General features: G+C 45.2%; 1 protein-coding gene across 1 annotated transcript; it reads right to left on the reverse strand.

Moving 5' to 3' along the window:
* Window positions 1-4,737: 4,737 nt before the first annotated feature.
* On the reverse strand, window positions 4,738-10,870 carry LOC104065017 (endonuclease domain-containing 1 protein). The gene is made up of 3 exons (XM_009567438.2): window positions 10,718-10,870; window positions 8,754-9,063; window positions 4,738-6,418 (listed from the first exon to the last, which is right to left on the reverse strand). The coding sequence occupies exons 2-3, from the start codon at window positions 9,036-9,038 to the stop codon at window positions 5,873-5,875; spliced, it is 831 nt and encodes a 276-aa protein (XP_009565733.1). The 5' UTR covers window positions 9,039-9,063; window positions 10,718-10,870; the 3' UTR covers window positions 4,738-5,872.
* Window positions 10,871-14,476: the final 3,606 nt, after the last annotated feature.

A 14,476-nucleotide genomic window follows, 5' to 3' on the forward strand; every position in this document is an offset into this window, starting at 1 on the left:
TCATCTAATTCCACCCACCATGCCATGGGCAGGGACATGGGACCTATGAAGATCCGTCCTCCTCTGCACTGATAGTTGGAAGCCAAGCAGCGTGATTGTGCCCAGCATGCAGAATTACCCCATGTGTTAATACCTACTACAAGATGTCGCAATAATTAAGCCAGATCCCAGCCCTAGAATTCAAGAAGACGTGCAGAATCTGGGGCCTTTTACAAGAAATGAAACCTCGTATTCGACTCTAACAACAGCCTCCACCTTCTCCCATCTTCCTAACACAGCCCCTTCAACAACCAGCTGCACGCACAGGCGAAGTGCTCGGACCTCGATGTGCAATGATGGAGAAGTCTGGCAGTGCTGAGGGCTCCCAGACCAACGTTGAGAGCCCGGTGATCCTCAAAGAGGCTCCTAGAGAGATGTCACTGCAGATCTCTCTAGAAAACCTCCCACCTCCTCAGGGAAGCTGGTGTCGTCGTCACTGCAAGCTGACACGAAAGCTGATTTCGCTCAGCATGTCTGAGGCAGGAGGCAGGTATCAGAAACACCCTGCCTCAGCGTTTCCAGACCAAAATTCTCAGAATTTCTATTTCAAGGGGAATTTGGAAATTCTTGGGGTTTTGTTCTGATTCAGACTGAAACCACATTTTGAAACGACAAAATTTCCTGTGCACAAGTAGCCCTGTTTTCCAGCTCACTTCGCTCAAAACCAAAGGTTTCTCTCTCCTCTCATTCTTAGGGTTTTCATGCTGCTCAAACTCACTCAGTCCTCAGTTATGTTTGATTTAGGGCAGAGTAAGAGGAAAATAATAAAACTGAAGGTTTTAATACTCTTCTTTTTAGCCTTAACTCACAGTGCACAGTAAAATGGAGATCTTCGTTCTATGGATTGTAAACTGCAGCACTGAGGTGACTTCATAAACGAGTCTCAGTCATGGTTCAGTGCTCTGGACATTCAGAGGAGGATCTCAAAGCCCCAATGGTAAATTACTATTTACGTTTATGCAAGTAGCAATTTGTTAAAACAAGTCTTCATTTACTGAACTAAGAAAATGTGAGCGGGTTACCCAGAAAGAGATTAGATTTAGGTAACAAAACTGGCAAAAGAGATGTGGTTGTGTAATTTGTCAGAAACAGTGCAAATTTACATTATAAGTACTTTACAGAAGCCAACAGGATACTTAGAAAGCAAACATTAGTTCGTAGCAGGAGACCTGGCATCTTGAATCTGAAAATATTGATCTCACTGATATCATTATGGCATGTGGAACAAAAAGCATTCCCAGTAAATGTTCCAGGAGTTATGTAAAGTGGTACAGCCACAGCATAATGCCCTTCAGTGTGCACTGTTAACTCAGCACATTTTTCTTCTTCCCTCTCTTCTCCAGTTTAAAATCTTATTAATGTCTCCACATCAGGTCTGAGATCTCCACTTTCCTTCCTGCTGAAGGTTTCCCCCAAGCGCAGTTTACAGCTGATCTGGCAGAAGTCTCTTTCTAGAAGTTGTTCTATTGAGTAAATATGTTCAATGACCCGGTTGCTTTGATGGTGACATTAGCCTTTCATAAGCTCTCCACAGACCCTTCTGCTCTCTCAAACCTTCAGTTCATTCCTAGAATCATATACATATCCAGGGGCCTCTTGTGTATCCCACACTGGGTTTTGGTCTAGCAGTTCCTGACCATAAATTTACCCTTTTGACTCCAGAAAGGGAACTAAAAATCAGACAGAAGATGTGGTAGAGATGCAAAGATCCATGATTTATTGTGCCTTCATTTAACTAGTCAACAATAATCACAGAATAATAGAATAATAGAATCATGGAATGGTTTGAGTTGGAAGGGACCCTAAAAAGCATCTAATTTCAATCCCCTGCCATGGGCAGGGATACCTCCCACTGGATCAGGCTGCCCAAGGCCCTGTACATCTGGCCCTGAACACTTCCAGGGATGGGGCAGCCACAACTGCCCTGGAGAGCCTCTTCCAGTGCTTCACCAACCTCATTGTGAAGAAATTCCTCCTTATGTCTAGCCTAAATCTGAACCTTTCCAATTTAAAGCCATTCCCCCTAGTCCTATCACTACATGCCTTTATAAAAAGTACCTCTCCAGCTTCCTTGTAGCACCGTTCAGGTACTGGAAGGTCCCTATAAGGTCTCCCTGGAGCCTTCTCTTCTCCAGGCTGAACAACCTCAACTGTCTCAGCCTGTCCTGATACAGAAGGTACTCCAGCCTTCTGATCATCCTTGTAGCCCTTCTCTGTACCCATTCCAATAGTTTCATTTTCTTCTTAATTTGAGGAATGCTTCATGTTAAGATGAAGAATCAAGAGGGAGAAATATTTTTCAAGTCTCCAGGCTTTCCAGGTTATTTGGTGACCTTGCAACAACAATGCATAATGTGAGAACAGAGATATTTGCTTTTAAATAAACCAAACTTTCCTCTCTTCTAATAGCTCCCAGCAAGAAAAAGCAGTTGGATTGGTGGAATGACATGTTCCTTTTTATAGATCCACATTTATCTGAAAACAGGAAAATCCCAGTGGGACCTCTTGTGAGACTCAGCAAACAACCTCTGTGGGGTTGAGCCTCATTTCCCAGGAAAAAGCCTGTTCCTGTAGAGTGAGATTAAGAGATGTGCACTCCCTCTGGACAACCAGCTAGGAGATCAGTTTGGTAGAACCATAAACACCATGTGTTTAAAGCAGAATCACACACAATACATTTGCTGCTTGCATGAAAGTGACAGGCAAATCCAATAGGTACAGTGTGTCTGACCCAGCAGATGGAGATGGCATCTCCTTTGGAGATGGCAAAGTCCCAGTAAGAGGCTCCCAGACTGCCTTCTCTGTGTAGCAGCCAGAGATGCTCGTGGAAAGCTCTACAAATAAGCATATTGTGTTTACTTTTGTGAAATGTTATAGCTGCTCAAGATCTGGATGCATCAAAGCAGTTTTGCCCAGCTGCTTTCTCAAGCAGAGGCCAGATGATGCTACTGTCTTGATTTTCCCAGTTCCTTCATTTTTTTTCGGGACTGAACATGACAACGCGTTGTTCAGTTCAAGGAGTCTAAACCATCGGTGCTTTTGGAAAAGGACTAAGCAAACTGCACGTGCAAACCACAGTGAAGGGAGCTCAGACAGCAGCGGGGCCCTCTGTAAGCTGCACGCCTGTTCAAACAACCCCAGTGGGTGATGCAATAAGTAAGAGGGCTAATGGGGTTTAGCTCCCAGCATCCCCTCACAGCTCCTGGGCAAAATCATTTTTCCTTTATGTCTAAAATCCCAGGGACCCACCAGTGTCCAGAGCTCTCCACAAAGACAGATGGACACAGCTCAAACCGCAAAATTACCTTCTCAGCTCAGCTGTATCTTCCCAGTGATCCAAGGAGTTTCCTATCCCATTGGGGGCATGCACACCATGCCTTGGCTGGCTATGGGCTCACCAAAGGGTTGCATCAACCTTGTTCATACCCAGCTGCAGCAGAAACCAGAATAAATCACATACGAAAGCTGCCTGGGAGGATCTCGTGGAGCTGGGGACCATGGGGCTGGGGCAACCCTCTGCTCAGCTCTAACCCAGGGTGCTGTGTGAATCACCTCAGACATCTGCTGGAAAGATGGGGTTTTTTTGCTTCCCGTGTATTCCACGTGCTTGCTGTGGAGGGGAGAGCATTTCTGGGTACTGCTAGGGGAAAAGGTCCTCAGAAAGCCCACGGAGGGTGATCGGGAAGCGGGGGATTCCAACAGAGCTAGAGAAGTGAAGACAGTGGGGCATTGCATAGGCAGTGGGGAGGATGAGTGTGGTTTCTAGTCCCAGAAGGCTCCTCTGTGAGGAGGTAGTTGTGTGAGTCAATTGAAGCCCCATGGGCAACCCTAGAGGTATCTGCAGAGGTCCCTCAGCCTGAAATAGTACTGATGGTTTCACCCCAGCAGTGGTCTGTGTCAGCATTTGAACTCGGAGCAAAAATCTGTCCAGGCTGGGGACCTCAGATTGCAGGGGTTTATCCAGCAAAGCTGGGTGTGAATGTTGTTCCTACCTTGTCCTCCTAAAAAGCAAAATATTCTCCTACCTTACTGAGCAACACAGCTGGCACCTGGAGGTAACATGGCAGCTGGAGGTAACAGGAGCAGAAGTCCATGATGCTGCCAGGCAATGCCTCTTTGGTCTGCAGGCTGCATGGCTCAGCTTCATAAATGGAGGCATCCTGGGCCACTTGAGATGCCCTGATGTATGCAAGACATCCAGTGGGGCTGGCAGGCAAGTTCATCTCGGACATCTCCAGTGGCTCTGGACACCTGAGTGCAGGCAACCAGGTCTCACTACTCTGCTGGCTGCAATCAGAGCTCAGACACTCAGCACATGTGGAGAAACCTGCATGTAGGTGTCTGGCTCTGCACCTGGACTCCACCCCAAGTTTCTTTGAAGCCTCTGAGGAGGTTTGGCCTGGGTGAACGATAAGACCCAGTTGGCTGATAAACAACTCCTGAGCTGAGTTTAGACTCAAGCTGCTATCTCTGTGAGAAGGTTTCTAGGAGATGTTTGCACCATAACCGCTTTGTTCATGTATATTGATACGTGCATTCATGCATACTTCTGTAGTTGTTATAGCTCCTTCAGATTGGATTTGGACAGTCCTCCTGCAAGGATGCTGTAGTAGTGGAAATTTCAGTGGAAAGCAAATTCCGATTTACATGTAAGGTGACCCCACAATCCAGCATTGGAACGAATAATTTATATTGTAAATTACTCAGAAACTAAATTATACAACGTACATCGATCTTTTACACTCATTGAATATATTTCACATAATCAGTTATACATAAATCTGCAGAAAAAGTTCAGAAGTAGAGCAAAGAATAGAATTATAGAACCACTGTATCACAGAAATTTATCTTCGACTGGTCAAAGACTGCTGTATATCTGATCCTGGTTGTCTGATACCTCAATTCCTGCTCTAAAGGTGCATGATCCAAAAGAAAGAGAACAACTCCTGCTAGTAAATTTACACAAGCGTGGTCTTCATGTAAGTTCAGGGAAAGGAAGCCTGGTGATTAATGTAGGTTATTTACTTTCTTCTCCTTTTTTATCTATTTACAGCCTTCAACAGAGCAAGAATTTTCCTCCTATGCTTAGTTGTCTTCCTCTTTCCACCTTCCTCTCTCATTTATGCTTTAATGCGGTCATTGGCTATGCTGGTCAGAAAGTATTTGTAGGATAACCCTTACAGTCTTTCAGCAAACCTCGGGGTCTTCACTTTCCTGGCCCCAGGATGAATCACAGAATCACTGAATTGATAAGACTGGGAGGGACCTGTTGAAGTCCTCTAGTCCAGACACTTGCTCAAGCAAGATCAGCTACAGTAAGTTGTCCAGGACTGTTTCCAGTTGGGTTTTGAGTATCTCCAGAGATGCAGACTTCACAACCTCTCTGGGTAACCTGAGCCACCTTAGACGCATACCTTCCTAAAGAGGGGAGGGACAAGTCATCAGCACGTAATCAGTGATATCTAATGGAGAAGAAGGAGCTATGATCTGTACACGGGCATGGAGAAAAAGGGGGAAAAAAGGCAAAGCCTCTCTAGTCTCAGTGACAAGCTTGGATTTCATTGCCCATGGGCTATTATCCAACCTGCCCCTCCAGAGCAGCTAGGGCAAGGACTCTTCCCTGAGAACTCCTTCCAAGGTTGGGCAGCAAAGCAAATCAGCTGGAGGCTCTGCTGACTTCTTTCTTCCTGTTATCAGAGGAGAAGATGCTCTGAGAGACAGAGCTAGAAAACTGCTGGAGAAGGAAGCAGGATAGATGCTGCACAGGACATGTGGCGATGCTGCTAGTAGAGAGGGCTCCTGAGTCTCTTACACCCAGGATGTGAAGTGGGGTTTATTCTCGGGGACAGTCCCTGTCAAACAGAGAAACCTGGTTCCTCCCATAGAGGCGAGTCAGTACATCCTCCAGTTCACCCAGTGTGAGGAGCTGGACTTCGTTCTTGTCGTTCTCAGCAATGACAGCCCAAGTCTTCCTGTGGTTGTTGTCCACCACGCAGCAGGCACTCGACCAGATGTGGCTGGGTTTATTAACCTTCCCTTTGGCAATATAGTTGTTCCCAGGCACAGCACCCACGACGACGTATGTAGTCTTACAGTCCTGGGTACTCCTGATCATTGTTTGCTGCTCATAGTTGTTCCAGGCACCGCCGTTGAGTTTCTCATTCTGGGGCACTATGTTGGTAAGAGTGAAGGTAGCCATCCTGCTGCTGGAGTCGGAGTGGTGACCACTGGGGTTCAAATGGCCACGGTTCAAACCTGTCAAGTTCTTGTAGTCTTGGAGGACAGCCTGGCTCTTGCTGAGTTTCTCTAAGCTGACATTGAAATTGTTTAAGAGTGTCCACTCTCTTTCCATAGTTTTAGGATAAGTTGGACCCATCAGCTTGACAGGTAAAGAAGAGGAAAAGGCGTTAGTATTAGGAGTGGGAGTAATGAAGTAGGTTTCCATGAGGCAGAAGTCTCTGAGTGCCAAGCATCCATTTTTTTTCTCATCTCAGTGTATGAAAATGCATGAATCAGAGAGAAACCATAAAGCTGCCCCTCCTGAATGAACACAACAGATTACAAAAAATAAAACACAGTATCTAACTGCTCTCAATTTGACTTGTGACCTTTGAAATCCAGCCTGCAGCCTATAGCGAGAGTGTGGGTGGACGCATGAGACAATGAGCATTTTCCACTCCCAGGTTTGAAAGGTGCCCAGTGAGACATCTCCCCTGCCGCATCTCATTCCCTTTCCTCCTGTCTCCACATCCTGCATCTGCCCAGGGCTCTCTCTAGTGCCTCCCACCCCCATTAATCACATCCAACCTTCATCACCTGCATCTAAACACTCTGTCATCAGCCCTGGCCTTTGCTCCATCCAGCCTTATTTCCACAAGACAGCTCTCGCTCTCTAGGAAAGGTTTTCATGCCTTTTTAAAACCCAGTCTGTCAACATCCTAGAGTTTTACAAGCTTAGGGAAAACAAGCACACAGATATCCTCTTTGAAGTTTGGGTGTCTGAGGGAGTCCTTGAAGATGGACAGGGTGGAAAGAGGATGAGCTGAAGAGCTACGGAGCCCACAGGACTACCAGAAGGAGGTAGAGAGGACTCAGACCTTTCTACTTTTCTCCTGTTTTTCTCCTCACTTGAGAAGAGGTATGTGTGATTGCTGCAGGTGTATCACAATCCTGAAGCAGTAGCGTTTGCCTCCTCTAACCCCATACACAGGGAGATGTGTTGGAAAACTGACCCTAGAGGTGACATTTCTCTGGGAGGGCTATAGTTCATTGCAAGGATGAAATTTTTGCTCGGTAAGCAAAAATACCTCAACACAAGAGGGATCTGCTACTGCAGTGCTAATAACATGTGTCAGAGCTGATCTGTGCCAAGGAGAATCATAGATTCATAGAATCACCAGGTTGGAAAAGACCTCTTGGATCACTGAGTCCAACCATTCCTATCTGCCACTAAACCATGTCCCTGAGCACCTTGTCTACCTGTCTTTTAAATACCTCCAGGTGTGTTCTTTCTGCAGCATCACTGAAAATAAATTAGAAATAATTAGTCTCTTAAAGTAGCTCATAATCATCAAAGAGACCTGGGGAATCTAAATAATGTAAAAAGACCTCTGAAGAAAGTCAGCAAAATCACAGATGGCCTGGATCCACGGAAAAGAGAAAAGTTTTTATCCCTCTTTAATACGTATTTTTTTAATATGTGGAAGCTGCAGGGGTGCAACACCATATCGGTTGCTTGAGTTCCTATAACAAGTGCAGGTGCTTTTTTTTTTTGTAACTATAACACCCTTCTTTTCATATTTAGGGAAACCTATTTAGCCTTCCTCTGGAACAGGGCATATGGCTTTCTTCTGTGGCTCATTTTCACCTAAATTCCCTACTGCTACTGTGTCTCTAGCAATGACCTGAATTTCCTCTTCTTTTGCTCCATAATTCGCTTGGCCTTTTTTACTGAAGGTCTGACATTTGTCAGAAAGACATTTGGGAGGCTGTAGTTTGCAGAGATCTGAACCAATCCTGAGGCAACAGTGGTGAGGGGCAACTGCGAGTGGATGGAGATCATGCACTTCTGACTTGACTGCCACTGAACCTACTCAGTTTTTGCTGCCTGAAGTATCACTCAATAAATTTGACATGTTAATCCAATCCTCTTGTGGCTGAGCACCTGTACCTGGACTGTTCCACTGTGTCATCTCACCTGGTTCTGAGTTTCTCTGCAGTTCTCTCATGCCATTTACGAAGCAAAATTAACTCTTAGCCAGGAGAAAATAAGCTACGTGAGGGATGCAAAAGAGCTCAAGGTGAGGTGGAGATCGGAACTCAGCCCAGCTGGTCCCTCAAAGTTAGCTGCTGCTAGATGTCTTTTCGCCATCATCTCATCCCCCATCTCAGCATGGGACAGGGCGGAGGGGAAGTCATTTGACTTTGTACTGTAATGTAATATAATGTAATGTAATGTAATCTGACTTAATGTTCCTATAAGGTCAATGTGGAAAAATGAGCACTTTTAGGGTATGACTCATCCTCCCGCTGATATCTCAGACACATCAAAGGAATTCTGTGGTGAAGGTGTTTGAAGTTAGATGAGACACACCCCAACCAGTGGGTCCATTTGCATGTGTGTGGGGTTGAGAGGAAAAATAAGTGTTTGGTTGGATGCTGCAGTTCACCTTTTAATGACTGGAGGACAACACATTGTAAGAGAGAACACTCACCTGGGGCTCAACCAGCCATGTTTTAGGTCTTGTGCCAGATCCAGGCTCGTAGAGGTAAGCAGAGTATACAGGAATATACCTTTTCCTATCGTATAGGGTTGCAAAGTAATACTGGTTCTTGTAACGCTGGCAGATCCAAGCTGGGCTCTCCGGCTCCAGGGCTTCATTTGGGGGGGTTCCCCGAAAGAAAAACTGAGGGCATGAACTTTCAAAGGACGTCACCACCTCACTGCGTCCCAGCCAGAGGCAGCTGGCTGAGATCTGCAGCAGCAGCAGCAGCAGCATTGCAGGGAGGATTTCAAGCGCTCACCTGGAGGGCAAATGCAAAGAGACATTCAGTTCAAAGAAAGGTCATCATGGCCTGGAGTAATTTTGTGCACGGCTGTCAGGAAAGGGGACTATGAGAGACCAAGAAGGGAACAACTTCTCTCTTCCTGCATGTGGAAAAATTAACAGTAACAAGGGCACAATCTAAGATAGGTTTTAGGTGCCTAGAGGAAACAGCAGTGGAAGAATTTTGCCTGTCTGAGGAGGGATCCAAGCCCGACCCATCTCTAACCAGCTCACACAGAAAAGTTGTCTTGGAACTGAGGCACGGTGTTGGGACAAGGCCACCTTTTCCAGCCTACCTGCATTCACCAAAAGGTCAGCATTTGCATTGGTACTGGAGAAAAAAGCCTGAAGCAACTCCAGGGCTGGGAGCCCTTGTGTGAAAATACCACCTTGCTCCCTTCTGCAATGAGGACCTTTCCACAGCAGAGGACCTGCAGCCCGGAACATACTCTGCCCAGCCACCTGCAAGGCTGAGCTGGGCTTTAGTCTCGCAGGAGATTCGGAAGAGAAATAACAGTGATTCTGTGCCTCCTACATGTCTCTGGCCCTGTCCCAGTTCACACAGGCATGCAGCTCCTCTATAACTCCTCTGTGCTTGCAGCAGGATTAATCGCCCCTAAAGTTAGGTCAGATGTTTTACTCAGGTGGTCCAGCTTGAGGTCCTGGCTCTTGGACAGCTGACATTAGGAAATGTGTGTCTTGCTGCTCGGCTTGCATTTTCAGGTTGTCCAAACCCAGACGATGAACTTCCAGATGGAGAAAGGGACAAGCAGATGGTAGCACCAAGCATGAGGGATAACGACTTTATCTCATCAGCATCCTGGCTGCTGCTGTAGCAATGCAGATATTGAGGGGCAGATCAGGATTCCCGCTGATCCACATCTTTAGCTTTGCTTATTGTTTTGCCTGTGCACTAAAATATACTGGTGCAGGAATTACTATTTCTTGAACAGAAACAGGTCCTATTTTGTCTTTCTCATGTGTTGACATGATTTTCAGCAGTCGTCAAGATGTTTCTCTTTGGAAGGAACTGCTGTTCCCCGTGATGCTGGCAGTGATGCAGGGCGCTCTATCTTCTTTCAGATGCACTACAGGCTTTGAGATAGCAGCAATATTTCCAGTTTCATTGCTAGACTTTTGACAGATTTGTTTTAAAATAATTAGTGTTCTAAATAAGGCAGACGGGAGAAGCAGCTAAAATGGGAGAGAAAGCTGCCATGGCCTCTAAACCACAAAACCCACCTTTGCCTGGGGAACTCTCTGAGCTGAGAACTACTGAAGGCTTGAAATGTCACCTTGCATATTTGCTCTTTTCATATTCTTTTCCCTGTCCCTCATCAATTAATTTCCACTGGATCCAGGATTTTTGAGCTGGATATACCCTTGCTCTGACTCAAGATATTTGTTCCTTTATCTCTTTACTAGCACTGGATGAGGAAGTGGTGACCAGTAAGTTGAAAACTGAGAAAAGTGAACCACAAGAAGTGACTTAATACCATACCCTCCAGAGCGTGACCTTGTCTGCACCAGCTCGGGCAGAAAAGTTACTGAAAAGTCCTTCTTCTGCACCACCCCCTCCACAAGCTTAAAATATATCTAACTTAATATCAAATAAATAGAAACCAACCTACCGTGTGAAAGAGCGGCACATAAATATTTTTATTCACAAGGCTCAGCTTGCAGCCCCACAGTGGCAGAGGACTCTCAAATGCCTCTCCTACAGTCTGAAACTGGCTGTGACCTTAGGTCGGTTTATATATGATCTCCAGGAAGGCAGAGTTGTTAGGTTTCTCAAATGGGGTTTAAAGTGTTTGTCCAGGGGTGGAGCCAGGACCTGTGTTTTTCCAGAGATCTTTTGCAAGGTCGTGGATAGAGTTATGGTACTCAATAAACTCCCTCTCCCCTATTTTTCAACAGTTTGGTGTGAATTTTCCAGGTGGCTTGGCAATAGAAACTTAATTAAACAAGGTGGTTTATGGCATTTCTGATAACCTTGAATCAAGTCTTCTCTACAGCTGTGAGCCAAACTCTGCCAATGGGCCAAAATTAGACCTTGGATCTACCCTTTCCCAATGTTGTGCATGAAAGAGGGTATAACCCAACTCGAGTTTGCTTGTGCGCAGTGTAATCAACAGGCAGTAATTCATAATATAAGTGATGTTGCCAGATCTGGTGTAACGGAGTGCCTGGCTGCATTCACCACCCTCAGATCAGGAGGGGGCTCTGAGCCCAGCATCTTCAGCGTCTCTTGTACCACCCTTTTCAGATTCCTGTGCAGCAGGCAGGGGCATTCAGGCACAACCCAGTGCCTGGTGTTCACTCTTATCTAACCAAGACCTTACTGGAGCCTAGGCAATAACTCATCCTTAAAGAGATGTTCAAGACAGGCACAAGAAATTGCAAAAATCAACATAAATAATGAAAAAAAACCCAAGATAGTATCTCTTTTTCTACAATTACACATCTCACTCCACCATCAGACATCTTCTTGTGCATCTGTTCCCATGGTTTCCCATGCTGATCACTTCCTCGAAGCATCCCTGGCCAGGTTCAACATTTGGCTGGGGCAGCAGGTGAGCAGCAGAAATACTTTCACCACTTCAGTGTCCCACCAGGTTTCTGTGGCTTTTCCAGATGGGTGACACATTGCCAGAGCTGCTGAGGTCTTCAGATCTAATTGGATCTGGGAGATCAGCTTCTGGGAATGCCAGTTCATAGTGGGGTAGTTTGTTCCCTTTGGGAAGAGCATTCCTTCTTTGAGGTTTTGATCCAAGCATCACCGAAAGTATTTTTTTTTCCATCTGATTTTCTTATTTTTTCAAAAACCAAAGATTAGCTCATGTAGTGACAATTTCCATGATTCATCCAGCCTCTTCTGCCTCTGTCTCCTTTACATTCTTCAGATCTTTACTTTTCTATGCATGAGTTTCTTTTCCATGTCATTCCTTCTATCCTTGCCCTCCTTAACATAAAATGTTAAAGCGCTGCAGAATACGGTGCATGCGTAAACTCTCATCTTCTCCTTGGAGGGGGGATGTTAGAAGTCAGCAACTGCAGCCCACCCTTTGTCTGACAGATTTAGTCTAAAGCCAAGTAATCACTTTAAATATTGGAGTCAATGGTGAGAAATGAGCAAGAACTTACCTTGAAGCAGCGTCTCAGAACAAGCAGCTGGACTGTTGCTTGTTCTCCCTGGACAAATGGTTGTCTGATCCCTCAAGAGCCCCACTGCAATTTATAGTGTCATAAATATGTCCTTTTTCAAAAAAAAGAGAAACTCACAGGAAAGAGGAGACTTATATTGTTACTCAGGGGAGATTTGTTCAAGCCTGCCCAGGAATGGGGTGACAACTGCTATTTGCTGTTTCCTCAGAATTTCTCCCAAGTTTGTTGACTTGCAGCATCACATGCCAGAAGGAGATAACCGTGTCTGGTGATTTCTCTTTTCATTTCCTCATTCCCCATGCTGGTGCCACAGTACCCGCTGTGTTTCTGTTTCTCGTTGACAGTCTCTGGTGACATTAGGTCAACCAGCTTGCATCTGAATACACACACACGTTCATGGTCTGCTCCTCTACAGCCTCTCAGAATTCAATAATACAGGCAAGCTACGTATTTTACCTTGCCTGACTGCAAAGGCTTTATAACAGCACCTATTAATGCCATCCTACAGATCATGGGGGCACATCTTGGTCTCTGTTTACTGCTGTACAGCTTCTGCTGAGCCTGTGTTCAAACAGGATCCCAATCCGCCCAGAAGGGAGGTTTGGTGGAGTAAATTTACTCCCCTTAGGAGAGGATGAAAAGGATTTGAGAGGATGGATACAGACAATAAGGTTTCATAGGCTCTTGACCCCAAAGGGCAGAAGAAACGAGAAGGGTTAGAATCATAGAAAGAGAGAATCACTTGGTTGGGAAAGACTTTTGAGATCATTAAGCCCAACCGTACCTGTCCACTACTAAACCATATCCCTAAGCACTACATCCACCTGCCTTTTAAATACCTGCAGGGATGGTAACTCAACCACTGCCCTGGGCAGCCTCTGCCAATGCCCAATAACCTTTTTGGTGAAGAAATTTTTCCTAATGTCCAATCTGAACCTCCTCTGGCACTACTTGAGGCCATTCCCCCTCATCTTACCACCTATCACTTGGGAGAGACCAACACCCACCTCACTACATCTGCCTTTCAGATAGTTGTAGACAGTGATGAGGTCCTATGGTCTCTCTAAGGGCAGCTGGAGTAAAGATGCTAGTTTCCTACGTTATTTGTGGGGTGGAAATGAGATTGTTAATGATTCTGACAAAGAACCATCAGAAATGCATAGGACAAAAGTCAGGGATCCGGCAATATTTTGAACAAATATTGATTAAGAGCTGCAGGGAACATTATTTTATCTTGAATTTTTTATTTCTATACAGACTCCTCATCCCCAGGCCACAGGTTTCTTGTCTTACCCTACATTTCTTGAATCCCTAGGTTCCAGTGTCTCTGATCCAGCAAATGTTTCCTCCGGTAGCACAATAAAAGCATCAATCAATGGGAAGCAGTTTCTTACACTGGTTTTCACTCCCTGAGCTCTGCCTTTGCCTTCTGGGTCTGATCCTGCTACGTTTTGTCAGTGCTGGAGCTTGGTCATTGAAAGCATGTCATGAAGTAGTAAAGCAAAGGGATTCTGCAGCTCTAGTTCAAAACATCGTTTGATGGACATTTCTGAAGAGGAATAGCATGTGCTGAGCTTGATGTCCAAGCAATTCTTGTTGATCCTCTCCTTTAACACAATAAAGCATCAGGCCATGGACTTAAAATATCCACAATGAAACAATAAGCAGCCAAATCAGATGTCAGCTTACGATCAATACCCAGTCGGTGATATCTAAACCACAATGGAAACATAGCTCAAGATTTCAAAAGGCCTGATGGTGAAATCCCATGCAGAGCAATTTGCAGCAAGTCAACCTTGGATGGCAAAAGGTTTTTCCATGTAACTGGTATCAACAAAAGCTGACCTGGGTTGACTCTCACATTGGACCTGTGAAACTATTTAAAATCCTCGTGTAAGCTCTCTTCTTTTGTAAATGGAAGAAAATGAGTCCAGGTTAGCTGTGAATAAACGAGCAGTGGAATGAAACCAAATTCTTTCACTTACTGACAGTTTTAAATTTTCTTGAGGGTATCCAAAAACTATACTGTGACTAAAATACAGATAACAGTCCAGGAATACTGTAACAGCTGGTTGTCATATCCAGAAAGAAGCAGAAGAAGTCATGAACCTCCCATCCTTCTCCTGAGGTCTACGGGTCATGCTTTTGCATTCCATTGATTTTGCAAATATTGTGCTAAAAGTTGTGCTAAAAATAGCTAAAAGTGCCAAATAACTGGCACTATT

This window comes from Cuculus canorus, chromosome 1 (genome assembly GCF_017976375.1).
Source record: "Cuculus canorus isolate bCucCan1 chromosome 1, bCucCan1.pri, whole genome shotgun sequence".
In the NCBI taxonomy this organism is placed as follows: domain Eukaryota; kingdom Metazoa; phylum Chordata; class Aves; order Cuculiformes; family Cuculidae; genus Cuculus; species Cuculus canorus.